This window comes from Microcaecilia unicolor, chromosome 4, assembly GCF_901765095.1.
Source record: "Microcaecilia unicolor chromosome 4, aMicUni1.1, whole genome shotgun sequence".
Lineage (NCBI taxonomy): Eukaryota > Metazoa > Chordata > Amphibia > Gymnophiona > Siphonopidae > Microcaecilia > Microcaecilia unicolor.
In genome coordinates, this window is record NC_044034.1 from 155381470 (window position 1) to 155403245 (window position 21776).

A 21776-nucleotide genomic window follows, 5' to 3' on the forward strand; every position below is an offset into this window, starting at 1 on the left:
AGCTTCCAAAAGCATGCACTTCACATAATAGTTTGCATTGTCCCATTCAGCCATATTTTCAGCTGTTCTGTCTTGGTCTAAGCATATATCTAATCTTTTTGCTCGAAGGAGACATATGAATCTTAATTCCCACTGCTGATAATTAAACTCAGTTAATTTAGGCACCTTGAGAGAATAGAACAATGGTGAATTTCTTCCCTCAGCCATTTTCTTAGCCTTCTGTCTGCTGTGTGGGGGGAGAGAGAGACAGACTGAATCTTTCCTTTAAAACTTAAGAGAAAAATGTGGCCTTTTTTTTTCTGCCTGGTAATATTTCTCTTCTTTTTCAATTCCTGGCCCTGGGCCCATAACCCTTTTGTTGGATTATTTGTAGTAAATAATTAGCAGATTTTAGTACACACAGCTTCAGCTTTAGAAATGTTAATTTCTTTCTTCATCTCTCTCTCATTCACCCCTGAATAATTCACTGCTGAGTCACTTTAAAGTTGAAGTAACAAAACATCTGTTTACTCACAGTTTGTAGTTAGATTATAATCAGATAGGCTTATATATACATATTACTATACATTTGTATTATCAGCTCCTTCCATGTGCTTAGATGGTAATGGATGCTCACACCACCATAGATCCTCTCAGATTAGGAGAGATCATGAGCTCCATGTGCTCCATGTGCTGCATGTGCTGCATCTAACCCCCACAGGAAGTTGCATAGCAGTGTGACCTCTCTAAGTAATTCACATCAGAGGTCACAGAGTAATCACAGAGAAATAATAGGTGACAGGCAATGCATGTAAAATACAATACATTCCAACAGTTTTTACCATCTGGCAGACGTAATCTATGGAACTCACAGACACAATAGTATACAGAGGACTATGACTGATTACTTCAAGTAAGCCTAACATCAGTTAACGGAGACTGTATAATGTCAGTTAATGGAGACTGTATACTGTATGTATAATAAACAGTACTGTACATATGTTTATCAGTTGTCAAGCTTCTTTGGGTCACAACTGTTAAGTGCATGCTCCAGTTAACTGCATATATTTCTTTGATCCCAGACCCTTGCACTTAAGCGGATTGCACTGTACTTTTAAAATAAATAGGAGGAAATATTTTTTCACTCATCAAATAGTTAAGCTCTGGAACTCTTTGCCAAAGGATGTGGTAACAGCGGTTATTATATCTAGGTTTAAAAAAGGTTTGGACAAGTTCCTGGAGGAAAAGTCCATAGTCTGCCATTGAGACAGATATGGAGAAGCCACTGCTTGCCCTGGGATTGGTAGCATGGAATGTTGCTACTATTTGGATTTCTGCCAGGTACTTGTGACCTGGATTGGCCACTGTTGGAAGAAGGATACTGGGCTAGATGGCCCATTGGTCTTACCTAGTATGGCTATTCTTATGTTCTTGGATTCCCTATAGGGATAATTCTATTAGGACCAACCTAAATGACCATATTCCAGCTATGTGCTATTCAGTAAAATAGCACCTAAATGCAATGGTGCATAATTTCAAAGTGGGCATTCTGACGGGCAGACCGCGGGTGGACTCACATTTGCGTGTGCAGACGATAAAGTGTTATAATATACATGCATTGTGTAGCAATCTGGGAGTGAGCATTTACACCAGCTCTATGACTAGAATTGGTCACACCTAAAATATAGCTGCATATTTAGCCTACTTTTGTTTATAGAATAGGTTGCAAGTAGGCACAATGGACTAGATTCAGTAAATGACACCCAAATTTGGTTGCTGAAAAAATGTGTACTGAGCACTATTCTATAAATGGCGCTCTGAGTTGGGCACTGTTTATAGAATAGCGTGTAGTGCCGGAATTCACACTCAACTTTTGAGCACAAGGATTTATACCAACTGAAGCCTGGTGTAAATCCTCGCACATAAGTTAGGTGCAGATTCCCCAAATTCTATAATACTGCACACATCTTTGGTGAACACCCCTGACCCGTCCGTGTCCCTCCCATGGCCATGCCCCTTTTTCAATTATGGACTAAAAAATCTGCATGTGCATCTTTATAGAATAGCGCTTAGCAAGATGTGCATGCAAATCCAAATTGTTGCCAATTAATGCCAATAATTGATTGTTAGCAGTGGCATGCCTAGCTTGCTTGCCACCCAGGCTGGGTTGCCACTCGCTCCCCCCCCCCCCACCCAAGGCATGTCACCTTCATCCCAGGCACATCACACCCCACCAAGATGTGTCACATCCCTCCCCCCACCCCCCCGCCTCCTGAGGTGCATCACACACACCCTCAAGGCACAACTCCCTTCCAAAGCGCATCACTCCTACCACCTTGCCCCAGAACAGAAAGTAACATCAGAGGAGGAAGGACTGGCAGAGCTGCCAGCCATGCAACTGCCCCATGCACCCCCTTACTGCCTGCACCTGGGGCAGACCGCCCCACCCTTGGTACGCTACTGATTGTTAACACCTCATTTTTGACACTAATTAGCTATTTACTCAATTAAATTGTATGTGCACCCAAATTATTAGGTGATGTGAAGATATCACAGTTAAGTGCTTTTGTTGGGCTGTAAGTAATCCTCTTCCTGGCCTCTCTGGCTTCTGCAGAAGCTGTCTACCCTACCCTACCCCTTCCTACCCTACACCACCCCACACCCACCCCGTCCAAGTGTCTTGATTTCTCTTACAGACTGGTTGTGGAGCAGTGTCCTAATTTTTTCCTCCAAGTACATCAAATGATTCTTATCTTCTAGTGAATTCAAGAATTTCACCAGTCCACTAACAGTTTTATACAGTTTTCATAAGAGACTTCATTCCTGACAATTTAATTGCAATTTAAGTTGGCCCTACTTTGATTAATCCCTGTCTCTTATTTATTCTTGTCTGTAATTCTTGTCAGTCTGTCCTCATTAGACTGTAGGCTTCAAGTAACGAGAGTTCTTATATGTCTGCAGTGAGCTGTGCACACCTCATATCACTACACAAATAATATTAATATATAGTAATATTCTGATGGAGCTCCATAAATAATACATGGTTAAAATCAAACTTCAGTGAGCATGGGGTGGCCAGATGTTTGGACAACAGCTTAGCTAGCTTTGATGTATATGTGGATTATTAAAAACGAACTTGGCAATAAACCATTGAAGGGGATCTGGCTGTTGGAGTTATTGTTGGTCATGCAATATTCATTGTGAAAAATGACAAGACTTGAAATAGTCTACCAGTGCAGATGATGGAAATGAGCACATAAGCAGATCCTGGGTATGAAATGGACTGACAATGCAACTTCATTGGCTCTCCATAGAATTCAGAAATATGTATGTATAAAGTATCGTTTAAGATTTTGAAAACTGCCCATAATTTATCATCCCATCACTTGATTTTTCTGCTGTAGCCTTACATATCTTACTGCTTGATTAGATCATGCTTACAGAACACATATGTTATCCTTTCATGGACGATGTGTAAAATTCAGATTCTATGTACAAGAGCTTCTTCACTTTATGCCCCCTACACTGTGGGGTATATTGCTACTGAGTTAATTGTGAGACTTTCAAAAAAGATTGAAAACTTACCTGTTTACAGAGCCTTAGGACTAGATTCAGTAAATGGTGCCCAAATTTGGGTGCCAAAAAAATGCACACTGACGCTAGTCTATAAATGGTGCTCCAAGTTGGGCACAATTTATAGAATAGGACAGGAGCACAGCCAGACCTCGCGGTGGGAGGGGGACAGAGCCAGAGGTGGGGGGACATATTTTAGTCTGTCGCCCCCCGCTTCCCCTGCCACCCTGCCACTTCCCACCCACTATCTCAGCAAATACCTTGGCTGGCAGAGGTCCACAACCCTTGCCAGCTGAAGCGTTGTCCAGCGCTGGTCTCTGGCACCGCTGCATTGCCTGCCCTGCTCTGTCTTCCTCCTCATGTCCTGCACACTCCTTTAAGTGAAATTGAGCATGCTCAGTTTCACTAAAAGGAGCATTCCGGACATGAGGGGAAGACAGAGCAGGGCAGGCAATGCGGCAGAACCAGAGACCAGCGCAGGACAACGCTTCAGCTGGCAGGGTCACAGGAAATGTGGGAGGGCCCAGGCCCCTGTGGTCCCACGTAGCTACGCCACTGGAATAGGGTGTAGTGCCAGGATCTGTGCCCAACTTTTGTCACAGGGATTTACACTAACTGAAACCTGGTGTAAATCCTTGCATGTAAGATAGACGCAGATCCCCTAAATTCTATAAGACTCCTTCAGACGCCATCTTCTCCTGGCACTGATGGAGGTTCATTCTGATTATGCAGTTTGTAAGAGGAAAAAAAATTTATCAGTTGAACCCCTGACGACGCTTAGCAAAACGCAGTGACTGTGACTGTGTCAGGTTTCACAAAGAAGGGAATGTCTGCAAAACAAGAAAATCGGAGTAGATGTAGTTGTATAAGATTGTTGTGAATTTATCAACATATATGGGAGGCGACTTGGTTTGCCCGTGGATGAAACAGTAGCAGCAAGTATAATGCTCTCATCTGCTGGAGTTTACAAAGCAAAGCTGCAAGAACATTCTGATTTGATATTTCTGGTGACGTATGTTAAAGGAGGAGCCTTGCACTATTGATATAACTTCTTAGACAACAAGACTGAAGATTTTGAACTTTAATAGAAAGCCTCATAAATATGTGTTTATTCATTATAATAGCTGGCTTGTAAAACTTTAGCGATAGAGGGATTTTATTATTCTATATATTTTGCTTTTTAGGAGCAGGGGCGTAGCCAGACAACAGATTTTGGGTGGGCCTAGATAAGAAGTGGGTGGGCACCCAATGTTCTCCCCCCACCACCAAAATAATATTTCAGCTGGCAGGAAAATGCTTCTTTCCACCTTGGCAGTCTGCAGCAGGCATGCATTGAAAACTGAGCATGCGCAGGTGCCAGTATTGTGGAGAGTAGAATTTTGTTATTATCAGGGGAAAGTCTTCAGCTGACAGAGATTGGGATCTCCACCAGCTACTGCGAAACATATGCTACTGTTGGGTGGGCCTGAGCCATAAGTGGGTGGGCCCTGGCCCACCCAGGCCCACCTGTGGCTACGCCACTGTTTAGGAGTGCTTGGGAGGAGTGTATGATTTAGATTGTGGGAAGGTATTTTTATGTATATTTGAGATTTTGAATAAAAAGATTGTGATACACTAAGCAGATAGTATATGCATATTCATTGGAGATATCCTGAAAACCTGACTGGATTGCGGCCCTCGAGGATCGAGGTTGGCCAACCCTTCTATAAAAGCATCTAAATGCCCAGATTCTGTTACAGAATATTAGTATATACCTCGCCTTGCTTTTATGCATCCACCAGCCACAGACCTGACATAACTTCAGCCACCTAAATGCGGCAAAGTCACAAGTAACTTACAGTATTCGATAAGTTACACAAGGAAGTGGGAGCCCCGCCCATGCCCCACCATGCTTTGCCCATGTGTACACCCCCCTTGCATTTATGTACTTTTTTCACTTACAGGCACTCTTACACAACAGTGCACAGGTGCCCATGTAAGTGTAGCACTTACCCATGGACGTGCTAGTAGTCCGTAAATTTACATAAACGTGGGCATCTACGTCATTATGTTGTGAAAAGTAATGGTGTCAATGGACCGCCTTTAAAATACAGAATTATATGATCTTTACTGTGCTAGACACCATGGGGAATAAACTGAAGACACCAATACAGCAAAGAGAGCAGAGCTTTCTGGACTTGAGAAAGCGAGGGATCCTAGGCACACAGCTAGCTGAATCTACATACAATCAAAAAGCTTCTGATAATAGATATGTGTGTTATTGATATGTCCAGTTGATAAACAGATACAGAGATGTGGATAAACAAATATATAAAAATGAACACATTTAGGACCAGATTAAGTTACGGAACAATTTCTGCTGTGGGTGTGACCTTTGCTACTTCATAAGATGCTCTGAATGCTTCGGCTCCAATGAAAACTATGCACACAAGACCCAATGCTGGGAAAATAGGGAGAGGGGAGACCAGTGAATCACTAATAGCAACTGATACATTTCCGGTTTAACGATTCCACCCAGAAAATCAAGCTGTTACTTCCCTGTTCCTTTCCCAGTAGACATTTAATAGACATTTGGCAACATGGTGGGAAAAATTGAAAACACATCACACTACAGCCAGTTTGGAAACAGAGTTCCCCACTGAAATGCTTGGAATTTCTATTTTGACAGTTGGAAGGAGATAGCTGGAAACACACAGAAGGAGATAATGGTTCCAATTTCCCCTAATTAATTGAGGGAACAGCAGAATGCAATACATTTATTTATATAAATTTAATTAACTGCACGCCTTCTGGGTATGAGAAAAGCAGAACAGTTTTGTTCATTTGAAATAAAATATCAATGGTATTCTCAAGAGACTGAACTGTTATGATACCCGTAATAGAAGGAAGTGAAGACATCAAAGCATCCTAACACTGAAATGTCTCCACAACGACTGGTTTTGTCACTCTTACAGTTGCAATAAAATAATCTTCTTGTTATTTTTGAGCACTTGGATGCACAGAAAGATTTTGGTCTGAGGAAGGAGAATGTTAGCTCCTGAAAGTTGGCAAAGAAAAGGATAACATTACTCTAATAAAAAGGTATCATTTTTTTTTTGTTTTTGTTGTTTTTCTTGTTGTTGTTTTGTTTTGGGGTTTTTTTTTCTTTTTAACCTTTTTTCTGAGCATAGAAGATGGAATTGGCATCTTTTTGAAGCTGAAAACAATCACCACCACACAGCGCCGCCGTTCTAAGAAGCACAAATAAGGAGGGGTGGAAAATTTCTCCCAGCCCACTATCTCCTCTCATTGGCAGTCCTGAAGTGAGAGGGATGGGGGGCACCAGTGGGAGACTCACACAGGACGCACTATAGATTGGTATGTTCTGCCACCACACCCTCACTGGAAGACTACCTGTGATTTAAGTAGTGTCAACCCTAGATCTTTCTGCACTAGCCTGATCTCAAATGGTGGTAACTAGAGAATGACACTGGGACAAACTGTCCCCGACCTCATCCCATCCCCATGGGTTGTCTCTGTACCCACCCCATCCCCGCAGGTTCTGTCCCCGTCCTCGCCCCCATGGGCTCTGTCCTCATCTACAGAAGCCTTGAACACTTATAATTTTATATTTAAATATTTTTATTAAAGTATAAAAAGGAACAATATGCTGTGCAACTGTTGTGTATAAATTACAAATAGAAAACAATAATAACAATGAGCAGCTATAATAGCCCTTCTTCCCACCACCACCCTCTACCCTTCCAACTAGAAAATGACATGGGGACAAAGTTTGTCCCCATCCCCGTGGGCTCTGTTCCCATCCCTGCCCCATCCCCATAGGATCTCTCCCCGTCCCCACCCCATCCCCGTGGGATATGTCCCCACCCCGTCCCTGCGAGCTCTATCTCCGTCCCCATCCCCGCGGTTACTGCAGTTCCCCGTCCCCGTGCCATTCTCTAGTGGTAACTAAAGTACTAAGTCAGTTCCATACAAAGGTCTTGCCTGTAGTCTGAGTCCTTATTTCTGCTTGGAGAGTTGGCTTAGGTTCCATCTCAGCAGAAGTACCAGAACCTTCAGCACTCTTCTGACCTTTTTCTAACCCCAACAGTTTCCAAAACAGGGGGCTGTGTCTTCCTTCCTTACTGACAGAGTAGGAGGATCCATCCCTTGGAAAACAAGATCCCTATAAATACCCAGCCCAGGGGATGGTGTTTGGCTTATAGCACTGGGTCACTACACCAGATCCATGCTAGAGGACTATCATATTAACCTCCAAGCTACAGCAGCCTCTTTACTGCCGAAACACTGGACTAGGACAAGCACAGTTGTTGATCTGAAGAAGACAGGAGTGGGAATCCAGCCTCAGAGCCTACCGAGCTGCTGAACTGCCTCCACGGAGCACATGTACAGGGATCCCATCCTCTAACACTGCCCAAGAGGTGCAGAAGGAAAGGAGAGAGATGACAGAGGCTAAATAATCCAGTTGGAGAAGAAGAAATGTACTACTACTACTTATCATATCTATAGTGCTACTAGATGTACGCAGCGCTGATGAAGGTACAGACATCTCTATCCTTCAGTTTTACCTCTGAAAGAACCCATCAATACCTTCAAAACTGTAAATATATAAGGGTAATAAGGTTACACAGAAACTGTGTTACCGATACCTAGAACTGCATTTGCTGGAATATTCAAGGGACTGTACATAGTTGCCAGATACTTCACTGTCTGATGCAACCTATACTGGGTGCACTGCTCTACTGCGTGAGAGACAGAAAGTGAGTGAATGGCTGCTGTGTCAGCCAACCTTCTAGCTATACTAGCCTGGCTCTGTCCTCAACCACTTCAATATAAATCTATTTGTGTGGCCCACCAATGTTCTACCCCTAAAAAGGGAACAAACTGTTACAAAGAACTCTATCATCACATTAGAAAGGAAGGATAGAAGGAAGGGGGAGGGCAGTAACAGGTAGCTGACATATAAATCTCCTGCTGTTCTCCAAGAGGCCTTCTTGTACATGGTGTTTTCACAGCCATTAATGTCAGACTCATTTACTGATGATATATATAGACACATAGGTACATAAGTATTGCCATACTGGGGAAGACCAAAGGTCCATCAAGCCCAGCATCCTGTTTCCAACAGTGGCCAATCCAGGTCACAAATACCTGGCAAGATCCCAAAAAAGTACAAAACATTTTATACTGCTTATCCCAGAAATAGTGGATTTTCCCCCAAGTCCATTTAATAATAATCTATGGACTTTTCCTTTAGGAAGCCGTCCAAACCTTTTTTAAACTCCGCTAAACTAACCGCCTTTACCACATTCTCTGGCAAGGAATTCCAGAGTTTAATTACACGTTGAGTGAAGAAACATTTTCTCCGATTCGTTTTAAATTTACTACATTGTAGCTTAATCGCATGCCCCCTAGTCCTAGTATTTTTGGAAAGCGTGAACAGACGCTTCACATCTACCCGTTCAACTCCACTCATTATTTTATAGACCTCTATCATATCTCCCCCCAAGGGGGGCCCAGTGCCGGGGTCAGGCCACCAGCGCTGCAGTCCCCGGTCTCACCTGCCTGCCTCCTTGGCTCCGGGCCCCCTGCATTCAAAGTGGCAGTCGCAGATCGCCTCCCTTTGGGCCTTCTCTCCCTGTGTCCCGCCCTCACGGAAACCAGAAGTTACATCAGATGAGGGCGGGACACAGGGAGGGAAGGCCAGAAGACAGGCGATCTGCGACTGCCACTTTGAATGCAGGGGGCCCGGAGCCGTGGAGGCAGGCAGGTGAGACCAAGGACTGCAGTGGCGGTGGGAGCGACAAGGGGCGGCAGGGGGAGGTGGAGCGACGGGGGGCTGGATGCTGGGCAGCCTTGCCCCGGGCCCAGCCTAGTCTTTCGGCAGCCCTGCCTTCTATACAGGTGAAAGCAGAAGCTTCTGCCTTCACTTGGAGATTTTCTCTAGGATAAGAAGAAGATCTTGAAGGCTAATAGCCAATTGGGGTGATTCTATAAGCGGGCAATTCCTTTTAGATGCCTCAATGTCACATGGTAAGGGTCCATTCTATAATGGCACCCAGATTACATTATAGAATACTAGTGTTACCTGGATTTATACACCCCCAGTAACAGCAGCCATAGATCTGGCATAACTGTGAGCACCTAAATGTGGCAACAGCATGTGTAACATACAGTATTGAGTTGAGTGCATAAATGGTAGCATTGCTCATGCCCCCCCCCCCCCATACTCTACCAAGGTGAACGCCGCCTTGCATTTATACACTATCCCCCAGACTCTTTATATGGCGCCCAGATTTGTGCATCCAAATTTAAGCACACTCCCAACAAACTCATAACCATCAATAACTGGGTGCCAACAACCAATTATTGGTGTTAATTGGCACCTATTAAAATTTGTGTGTGCATCTGGCTGCACACTATTCTATAAGGCAGGGCACCCAACTCCAATAGCACGTGACTCAAAAGGGGGCATGGGTATGTCATGGGCATTCCAAAAACTTACGCACATAGTTGTAGAATACTACGTCAGCGCACCTAACTTGGATGCCAGTATTTACATCAGATTTCAGCAGGCGTAAGTCTGGCACCTACAGAATTGATGCTAAGTGAGATTCTCTAAAGTGTGTGCACCTTTTACAAAATTCCCCTTATGCAACTTACAAGTGCACTAACAGCATAGCACTTCATCAGATTACTGCCACTTCTGTGCGTAAGTGTACACTTACTCAGAAAAAGGGCTGGTATTTGATTCACTTATACATGCAAGTGAGACATCAATATTCCCCTTCACATGCCTACAGCTAGTAACTCACATGCACTAGTTTAATCAAAGACTCGGCGTCTTTCTGAGCTTCGATTTGTCCCAATTTGTGAACCTGTCGTCAACAGCCAAAGAGAAGGACTCAATGATAATCACATTCTGCTAACATGGAGTACATACTCACAGTTTTCACAGCGCCTCCCTGTGTATCCAGCCAAGCAGGCGCACCTGAAGGAAGCCGTCTTGTCCAGAATGCATGTCCCATCATGCAGACAAGGGGATGATGAACAAGCTGCAAAAGGAGGCCAAAGACTGTCAGCCACACTCAAAACCTGATTGCCACCTGCTCCCACAGCCCATCTTCTTCAGTGCTGCATTCAGGAATCTTTTTTAGGAACTTGATCACTTTCAGTCAAGTCAATAGAATGTACTGAGATATTGGACAAGGTCATTTCTAAAAGTACATAAAGATAGATGCCTCAGATCCACCACCAACATAACAACCAGTGGTGTGCTGGAGCCGGTGCTTAAACTTTTTAACATTTTGTGAGCTGGTTGTTCTGGCAGGGTGAGCCGGTTTGTCTCTCCTCCCCCCCCCCCCCCCCCCCCAAGCTGCAGGGTCCCAGCACATACCTGAAGGCAGCTACCCTGGTGGTCTACTGAATTCTTCGGGGCAGGAAAGATCCCCAGTCTTTCCCGCCCGCGGCCGGCACTGACTCTCCAGCAGCCGCATCGCTCTTTAAAACTGGCTGCCGAGATTTCCAGGGGCAGCCTCGCGAGACTTCAGCGGCTGCCCTTGTAAGCCTTGGCAGCCATATTTAAAGAGAGATGCAGTTGCAGGAGGGTCAGTGCTGGCAGCAGGCAGGAAAAACTGAGAATCTCAGCAGCCATCTGGGAAGGGGAAAGCAGCAGAGATCATAGGGAATTGACCAGAGAAGTTCAACAAGGTAATTAAATGGTGTATAGTTAATGAAATAGCAATTTGTGTGAATAAAGAAATGCTGTTAATGATATTTCATTACTACTAGGTCATATCATTCCACCAACCGATCATGTGATCAGAGTGACAAAATCAGCAACAAATAGTCTTCTCCTCTGTAGTGAGGTCTTCAGAGCAGGCTGATGAGATCTCAGTGTACTTCAAGAGATGGGGGGGTGGGTTACACATCTCACATATGGTGCAATATAACAACTTTTCACCTAAAACAACAACACAATGCCTCAACTGCCATGGGCAGTGTTGTCACCCTGGTTGGCAGCAGACGCTAACAGGCGTTATCTGATACTAGCATGTGTGTTCCATAATGAGGTCTGGGCAGATCAGCAATAAACAAATGGTGTACATGCTAACCCCAGATCAACCAAATAGCTTATCCAATCCTATTTCTGCCTCACTGCATGCATATAGATGTAACTCGGATTTGGGTTACATCTCATGCATTCAAGATGCTAAAGCCTATCTGGGTTGTCCTGGGTGAGCCAGCAACATTATTACCTACTATAGCACATTCATTAAATTTTTGTTGGGAGAGATAAAAACCTTGATATCTTTACTAAGTTACACCTTCTCTTGTCTTCCACTTTTTATATACTTCTGACTTGCAGGATTATTGGGGACACCTACTGCCATTCTGCTTTGGTTTCGCCATAACAGAGCCTCCTAGTCTTGAGGGGTTCAATAAATGCATTTTGCTGCCTTTTTTGATCTTATGAGTCAAGGTTATTTTTGCTTTGAACTCTACTTTCAAACTTCAAGATACTAGTAAAATGATGAAACAAACCTGTAACTTCCTCAAAGGTTGCATAAAATCCATCGAAGTTCTTGGATCCATCAGACTCAAACAACAGATGCAGAGAATTCCCGTTGCTTCGGATGGGAAGTGGGCGTTCATTGCCACAGAAGCGTTTAATAACTCGAGCATCAACGTTATCCCCATCTCGAACTTCTACATAATCATACTGACACATGTAGTCAAACTCCAGACTCAGCATAGCAAACCTACAGCCAAAAGAGATAGAGTTTACTATTCAAAATCTTCTACCTGATCGGCACTTGGTATAAAAGCTACAAGACTTTGACTCCCATGCACTGCCATGTAAAAAAACTAGGTTTGGTTCCTGAGTTCATCTTCTGTTCCTCAGGCTGATTGAAGACAGGGATGCCTCAAAGGAAACCCTCGCAACCCCTGTAGTATGGTTAAGGGTTCAGGGAGTTTGAACCATTGCTCAGCAGTGACACCTAGTGCCACCATAGGCCCAGTAGAAGCTGTTTCTCATTGATCTCAAACCATCTTCCCCTTTTCTTAGGTCCTACCTATCAGAAAGCAGCAGTTGAAGGTCAAGGGGTCATGGCTTGATTTACCAGAATTTTAAAAATGAGAGGGAAGCAAAATGTGAAATATTCAGACAAAGGAATCAGGCACCATCAATAAAGAAGGTCATAGGAACATAAACATTGCCATACTGGGACAGACCAAAGGTCCATCAAGCCCAGTATTCTGTTTCCAACAGTGGCCAATTCAGGTCACAAGTACCTGGCAAGATCCCAAAACAGCAAATTGATCCCAAAACAGCACAATACATTTTATGCTGCTTATCCTAGAAATAAGCAGTAGAATTTCTCCAAGTCCATCATAATAATGACTTATGGACTTTTCTTTTAGGAAGCTAGCCAAACTTTTTTTTTAAACCCCGCTAAGCTAACTGCTTTTACTACATTTTCTGGCAATGCATTCCAGAGTTTAATTACATGTTAAGTGAAGAAATATTTTCACTGATTTGTTTTAAATTTACTACTTTGTAGCTTCATTGCATGCCCCCTAGTTCTAGTATTTTGGGGAAGAGTAAACAAGCGATTCATGTCTACCCATTCCACTCCATTCATTATTTTATAGACCTCTATCATATCTCCCCTCAGCCGTTTTTTCTCCAAGCTGAAGAGCCACAGCCGCTTTAACCTTTTCTCACAGGGAAGTCGTCCCATTCCCTTTATCATTTTCATTGTCCTTCTCTGTACCGTTTCTAATTCCACTATATCTTTTTGAGATGCAGTGACCAGAATTGCACATAGTATTTGAGGTGCAGTTGCACTATGGTGAAATACAAAGGCATTATAATATTTTCATTTTTGTCTTCCATTCCTTTCCTAATAATTCCTAACATTCTATTTGCTTTCTTAGCCGCCACTGCATGCTGAGCAGAGGGTTTCAACATATCATCAACGATAACACCTAGATCCTTTTCCTGGTCGCTGATTCCTACATAAGTATTGCCATACTGGGAAAGACCAAAGGTCCATCGAGCCCAGCATCCTGTTTCCAACAGTGGCCAATCCAGGTCACAAAGGACACAAATACCAGGCAAGATCCCAAAAATGTACAAAACATTTTATACTGCTTATACCAGAAATAGTGGATTTTCCCCAAGTCCATTTAATAACGGTCTATGGCCTTTTCCTTTAGGAAGCTGTCCAAACCTTTTTTAAACTCCGCTAAGCTAACCGCCTTTACCACATTCTCTGGCAATGAATTCCAGAGTTTAATGACACGTTGAGTGAAGAAAAATTTTCTCCAATTCGTTTTAAATTTACTACATTGTAGCTTCATCGCAAGCACCCTAGTCCTAGTATTTTTGGAAAGCGTAAACAGATGCTCCTCTCATTATTTTATAGACCTCTATCATATCTCCCCTCAGCCGCCTTTTCTCCAAGCTGAAGAGCCCTAGCCGCTTTAGCGTTTCCTCATAGGGAAGTTGTCCCATCCCCTTTATCATTTTTGTCGCCCTTCTCTGCACCTTTTCTAATTCCACTATATCTTTTTTGAGATGCGGTGACCAGAATTGAATACAATATTCGAGGTGCAGAACCTTGCATCACATAGCTATAGCTTGGGTTTCTCTTTCCCACAAGCATCACTTTGCACTTGCTCACATTAAACATCATCTGCCACTTGGAAGTTTCCTTGTCTTGTAAGGTCCTCTTGCAATTTTTCACAATCCTCTTGTGATCTAACAACTTTAAATAACTTTTTGTATCATCAGCAAATTTAATTATCTCACTAGTTATTCCCATCTCTAGATCATTTATAAATATGATGATCCTGTAGCAGCTCAGTGTTGGGCCCTTTAACCCCCGTCTTAAAAAGTATGTGCAGTTTGAAGAGGTCTGGTGCACTCTTTCAGAGACTGGCCTATGTGTATTCAATTTCCAGAGATAAACCAGGATCTTCCTTATTAGGTATTATTTCCGTGAAAATGACTGTCTCTGATAAAGCTTGTCCAGCAGGAGGTGGTTTATTAGCACAGACAGCTCTTAAATATTTGATGGCTTTCACTATGACTGGTATGTGAACTCTTTTGCCTTAAGTTCGTTTAGGAGATGCAAAATCAATATCTGAGAGGGGACATTCAGGGCAGTAATGTGGCCCCCTGGACTTTCGGCCTTTCATGACCCCTGCAATTCTCTATCATTTATCAATACACTGGATAGTGTTTCAGCAGATGCGTTCCTTTTTAGCACATCCTTTCATCTATGCAGGGAGTAAGAATATCCCAAACAGAGAAAGCTGGTGATAATGTAGGAGAAAGAGATGAAAGATCAACGAAAGGAGAGCAGATAGGAAGAGAAGAAAGAAGGAAAACATCAGAAAGAGTGTCAGGGAATGGAAGACAAAGTATTAAAATATTCACTGTTGAAGAAAAGAGATAAGGAAAGAAGAGATGAAACTGAAAATGAAAAGGACATAAAAAAGAGGAAGAAAACAAAAATCTAGCCAGAGAATGAGAGAAAAGATGCTGAGCCTCAAAATCAAGCCAGTAACACCAAAGATAAGAATCTACTTTATTATCTGACGCAGAATATCAATTAAGTAGAAAGTAGTTCCCCTGGGGGTGAAGGGGAGACGGTCAGAGAGAAAGTCTGTTCAGCTAAGCCTGAGCTCACCTTCCTTCAGCCCTCTTCCTTTTCCTTTCCCCTAAACAAGTTAGTTATCAGCTACCTGTGCATTCTGGGAGGCATGTATTAGACTGCATGAGTAGCTTGCATTTTTTTTTAAAACACTCACAGGTGGCATGCCGTTAAAACATCTAAATTTACATCCAGTTTTATTTCACCTAAATGAATGCACATACATTTACCCACGCAAGAATCAGATTTTCATATTCAGTGCAGGCAGATACCTTGCAATTAAATTCATCTTACTCTACGCAGGCTTTCATTATTTTGCAGTTAGGCACATTACGGAAAATGTAGCCAAAAATTAGGAAACCACCTTAATAAAATTGTACATCCGGCCCTAAATTCTTCTCTCGTGCCATTTTGAAGCACTGCTGGGAGTGAGAGGTCTGTGGCAGTGCCAGGCACAAAAGAGGGGTCTCTTTCCTGCCCCAAAGAGGCCACTAGACCACCAGGGCACGATGATAACTAAGTACAGGAGGGGAGGGGAAGAGAGGGGATTTGAATGGAGGCATGTGGGTGGAGGAAGGGAGGGAGAGAGCTGTAAAATAAGGTTGGTAGAGGGAGGCTAGAGAAAAGATTGGGGAGGGGACATACATGGGGGAGAGGGAGAGAATCTGGCTTTCTTGGGGGGTTCAAGGTGACACTGGGGTGCAGGGGTGTGACAGGGTGCAGGGCGGGGTTGTGACAGGGGACGGGGCTGAATTATAACTTGTGTCCTCTTTTTTGTCATGGCAAATATGGTAACCCTAGCAAAAGGACCACAGTAGCTCAGTATACCGTATTTCCCTCTGTTACTTTCCTGCTAATGAGTTTGAAATGCATTCTGTTTGAGATTCAAAGGCCATTGAAAACACCTGTGATGCTAGAACCTTTCACAATCTTCCATCCAGCCATAACAGTTTTCCTCAGTATAGACATGTGTATGGCAAGCGGCATGGGACAAAATAAGTAATAAGCTACATGTGCACCTTCCCTGTGAGCTTCAGTTACTGAGTCCATAACCTGGCTACGTCCATCCTGTCAGTGTATATTCTAGGGATAGGATGCAGAGTTTAGGCAATAAGACACTGAAAGGGAGTTGGATGAAAAAGGAGTGCAGTGTCACGGGAAATGAATTACAGGAAGGAAAATTAAGACACAGGCAAACATAGTAGATCTCACTAATGAATGGGTTTAATCACAGCTTCTGTCATGTTAAGTATTCCCTAGAGAAGTCATTCAGAAGCATCAATATTACGGAGGCAAAGGATCATGGGACCTCACAGATTGCTAATGAAAATAATTAAACAGACCTAAAATTATTGAAAAATTTCTGCAAGCATAATACCAGCAAAACATGAGTGTTAGATTAAAGGTGCTATGAAACTGATAGAGCGAGACTTGATATCGCAAGACAAACCCAAACTTCCAGTGCCATGTGAGTCAAGCTCACAGTTAGAGGAGTTGCAGCAGGGAAGCAGGGATCTTGCTGGAGGACTTTACAGGTGAAACCAGGTGAGGCATGATGAGTCCAACTAAAACAAAAGAGATCTTTTTTTCTTTTTTCCAGCTTTTTCTTCCTCTGCTACTTTTGTTATGCTGTATAACTAGACAGTTCTGTAATCTAGCCTGCTTTAAAAAAGAATCTGCTTTAGCTCAGTAAACCAAAGATCTTCATACATCCCAGTAATTTAGGGAAGAAGAAACAATGGACTCCCCTGTTCACCTAGAGGACAAAAGTCAAGAGTCAAAACACCTATCTAACTATACCCATATGAATACCTGCTTACCACCATCAAGTAACCCCTACAACTAATGGAAACTTGGGCCTAGAAAATGCTAGATCAGCCAATAAAAAATCTCCCTATGATTCATGATGTCATAGCATTCTAACTTGAAGCACATGGGTGGGCCATCTGGTGTGTCTGTTAACCTGGGGTCACCAAAAGTGCTCCGGGGTGTCAGAATGCCTTCTTTATTCACTCTTATTTTATAGATATAGACTGAATTAAAACATGCTTATTGTATTATATTACACATACATATCAATCAGTCTTATTTTTAAGAGTCATCTCTATGCATTCTAGGACATGTAGTCTTGTACATTTCACTGACATAAAAAAGACATAAGAATGCTTCGGAAGAATAGCTCAAAACCCAGTCCTAGTGTTCAGGCCTCAGGACTCCCAATTCTCCTTCTTTTTCTTGTAGCCAAAACAACATTCCTTTTTTTTCTACTGTCTCCCTCTGAAAATCCTCTGACTGCGGCATTTCAGCAGACGAACTGAAATATCACCACCATCTGTTGCAGTGGATCTGTTCTATTCTAATAGCTGAAGAAATGCGGAGCTCAGCTGTCCTCCACACATGCTCACCCTGAGCTGATAGGCAGTGCGTACATTTCCCTCTGTTTATTGCCTGAGCTTTGCAGATTCCAAGTTCTTTATTTTATTTATTTATTTATTTATTTATAACCCACTCAATCCCATTTGTTTTGGATGGCTTACAAAAAAACATTCATAATAATAAAAACAATGACAAAGACAGAATAAACATAATACAAATAGCATTATCACCTCAATTCAAAATATCATTCATACTCAGCTCTTCCATGAAAATAATCAAAGTGTGCTCCAAAATAATTGATTTGATAACCATCCAGTGGTGACTCAGTCTCTATACGCTTGTTTCCAATTTGTGCTTGAACTGGTCTACAGGTGTTATGGATCTCATGGCCAAAGGCAACTCATTCCATAATTTAGCTCCCCAAACTTTGAAATTTGACATACAATACTCCTCTAATCTAATGGTATATCTAAAAGATTTGAGTTAGAGGACTTCAAGGCCCTTGCAAGTTGGTTGATAGATCCATAAAGCTGATAGAATAAGGGGAGAGACTAGATTATTCTGTACCTTAAAAATTAACAGTAGAATTTTAAAAATAATTCTCTGTTCGATGGGAAGCAGTGAAAAGGTTTCAAAATTTGGGAAATGTGTGCATGATATGGGTAACTAGAAAGGACCCGAGCAGAAGCATATTGAGCAACCTGTAGTGCCTTTAATAGTCCTCTATGCAAACCTATTAAAAGATCATTGCAAAAGTCAAAGCATGGACTGACTATATTCTGAATAATCGTTCTAAAATTGGAAAAGGTAAGAAGATCCCATAATATTCTAATTAATTTCAATCTGAAAAACACTTGCTTAATTATTTTCTGCGCTTGAAATTTCATGGTATGCTTGGAGTTCAACATGACACCCAAATTACAGATCGTATTAACAATTGGAGTCGACACATTGTTGATGATAAAATCAGAGAAATGTCCCCAAGAGAACAACGAGATAGAACCAAAGTCTGTGTTTTTTCCATGTTAAGTTGTAAATGATTACCTCACAACTATTGATTTATTGTATTCATCTTAGAAGTTTCATCTACTGAGTTGTCAGTTTCTAGCAGAAACTGAATATCATCTGCATACAATCTAAATTTTAATTGAAACAATTCAGCAGTCTACAGAGAGATAGTAGAAAAATGTTAAACAGCATAGCTGACAGTGCTGAACCCTGAGGAACCCCTGTGGAACATTCTAATTCAATAGATAAAACAGAATTTGATAGAAGCAGTATTTCCTACCCATCAAAAATGATTTAAACCAATCTGGCACTAGACCATTTAACCCTATAGATCTAAGTCGATTGATAATGATAGTATGATCTATTGTATCAAAGGCTGCAGATATCTAGACTCAAGAAAATAACATCTTCATTTGTCAAAACCCTCTCCTACTGTGCCAAGTATAGAAATGAGTAATGTTATTTAAAGACCTAAAACTGAACTGGTTAGCATCCAGGATTTCATGCTTTTTCTGGAAAATCTAACCCCCCCCCCCCCCCCCCCGTTTACTATGTTACGCTAGCAGCTGCCACACGGCGATGCCGACACAGCCCATTCACTTTGAATGGGCTGTGTCAGCATTAATGCACAGCAGACGCTAGGATGGCTTAGTGAACAGGGGAGTAAGAGTTATTCATAAACTAATTTTCAATTATCTTCCCAAGAAAAGGAAGTGATGAAATAGGTCTATAATTCACGACTACATCACGATCTATAGATTTTTTTGTTAGAAGTGGTCTAAGCACCGCCTTTTTCAATAAGTCAGGCGTACATCCTCCAGCTTCTCTCGCAACATCTTAATTTCTGTTTGTGTTGTTTAAGCTCTCCCTTATACCAAGGCGCTTTATGCCACCGAAACATCTGACGTTCCTGCAGAGGGGCAATGGAATCAAGCAAACTCAACAGCACAGAGTTCCAGGACTCAACAGCTAAAGTAACAATAGAACCATCAAATTTTACTAAATTTATAGCTACTGTGGCTTTAAGACTAGTCAATTCAAAAGGAGCGTGAAAATAGTTTCTACTATTGGAGGCAATAGCTATATTTTCAGATTTCATTAAAAAAATAATTTAACCATAAAACGATCAGAACAAGGAACTTCTAAAACATCCATGATTCCCGCTGCCTGGGCCGATAGCCTTTTATCAATGAAAATTAAGTCGAAGGTATGTACATCTATATGGGTAGGGACATCGATGATTTGTTCGAACCTAAAGGGTCCTTTTACAAAGGCACGGTAGCATTTTTAGCGGGTGCTAACTGCTAGAGATGCCCATAGGAATATATGGGCATCTCTAGTGTTTAGTGCACGCTTATTTTTAGTGTGCACTAAAAACGCTAGTGCATCTTTGTAAAAGGACCCCTTAAGCATCTAATATCTGAAGAAAACTAGACACATAAGCATCACTGCTACTCTGAGCAACAATACTAACTGCCACTTAGAATATCTGTCAATAGTGAGGTCAGGACCTAGCGCTTTATGAAATAAACACTGTTGCATTTCATGTGACAGAATGATTTCCAGTAATTATCCTAGTAGGTTATGGAGATACTAATAACTTCTTGTGTTTCTATATGGTACATTGAATTCTCTGCATTGTGTGATAGTCACAGAAGGCAGAGTTGTAACTACTGTACTTAAGTAAAGGTTTTGTTGCTTTTACTTGTAAAGAAGTACACCAAAAAATTGTACTTTAATGTTCCCTTATCTCTTGTTTGTCCTGTTTGTCCTAATTAGATTGTAAGCTCTGTCGAGCAGGGACTGTCTCTTCATGTTCAAGTGTACAGCCCTGCATACGTCTAGTAGCGCTTTAGAAATTATAAATAGTAGTAGTAGTAGTACTTTTACTTTTACCGAAGTAATAATTTTACCAATTTTTACTACATTTACCTAGTTACTTCTGATGCTTTTAAAAGTAAAAAGTAAAAGTGGCAAAGAGACCTAAATGATGATTCCTCAGTAAACCAAATGAAACAGCAAAACCTGGAACAAGATTTTACAATTGCAAACCTCATCACACAAACAGTCAATCATCTCATCTTAAATTTTGGTGTTCAGGGAATACAGCCTATGAGAACAGTAAGAGTTGTCTGTGCTTGTTGAACTGGTTACTAGTCTCCAGCCAAAGAGAACAGTGATGAGTTTGGTTACTTTGATGCAGAGATGAAGCTGAAGCTGGTTGCAATTCTTGGTGAACAGTCATATGTCTCTATCACAACAGACTGCTGGACATCCCATTGAACGTTTTACATTGGCATGATAGTTTGCTTCTCTGGCCTTAAGACTGAAGAGTTTATGGCATTCTCGAATCAGTTCTTGAAGATATTCAGGGTTTGCCATCAGATGAAAAATAGGACAACAACAGATAATGATTTCAACTTTGTGCAAGCCTTCTCTGTCATTGGACAGCATGACAATGATAACAAAGATGAAGATGTAAGTGATGAATTAGCACTAGTAATGCAGATAATAACGACAATGATGATGACAAAGCATTCTTTGCTATAAGAGAGTCAAGTGCTTCAGACAGAGATTCCCTTGATCAATACCTGCAGACCCAGTTAAAAGGCATCAGTAATATTGCGGCCTGGCCTGATTTGAAGGAACTTTTTATCAGACTGAACAATCCACTTCCTGATAGTGCAGTTGTTGTACACCTTTTCAGCTGTGGTGGATTAAAAACTCATAAGAGCACTCACATGAGTGACAGTCGTTCTCAAAATTTAGTTTTACTAAAAGCGAAGTAGATTGAATTGTACAACAATAAAATTGTTGGGATAAAAATGTTAACAATACTTGCATTCACTGTAGTTACGGTACTTTTACCTTTTACTCAAAAAGTGTTATATTAGGCAGTTAGGGGCACTTTTACAAAGGCGTGCCAAAAACTGGCCTGCGGCAGTGTGGGCGTGTGTTTTCGGCAAGCGCTGGACCCTTATTGTACCGCGTCTAGGAAAAAGGGATTATTTTAGTGGGCCGCAAAATGGATGTGCAGCAAAATGAAAACCAGCCATGTGTCCATTTTCGGCCTGAGACTTTACCGCCACCCATTGACTTAGCGGTAAGGTCTCATGCGCTACCTGGGCGGTAAGCATGCAGCGCGTGCCAACTGCTGTTTACTGCCGGGTAGGC

General features: G+C 42.0%; 1 protein-coding gene across 3 annotated transcripts in view; it reads right to left on the bottom strand.

The window, feature by feature from the left end:
* PAMR1 (peptidase domain containing associated with muscle regeneration 1) overlaps window positions 1-21776 on the bottom strand; it is an 88260-nt gene that overhangs the window by 38189 nt on the left and 28295 nt on the right. For all 3 annotated transcript variants that reach the window (XM_030200794.1, XM_030200795.1, XM_030200796.1), the window contains exons 5-6: window positions 12097-12314; window positions 10500-10607 (exon numbers count right to left, since the gene is read on the bottom strand). In XM_030200794.1, the coding sequence (XP_030056654.1) occupies window positions 10500-10607; window positions 12097-12314 (326 nt within the window). The remainder of the gene's footprint in view (window positions 1-10499; window positions 10608-12096; window positions 12315-21776) is intronic.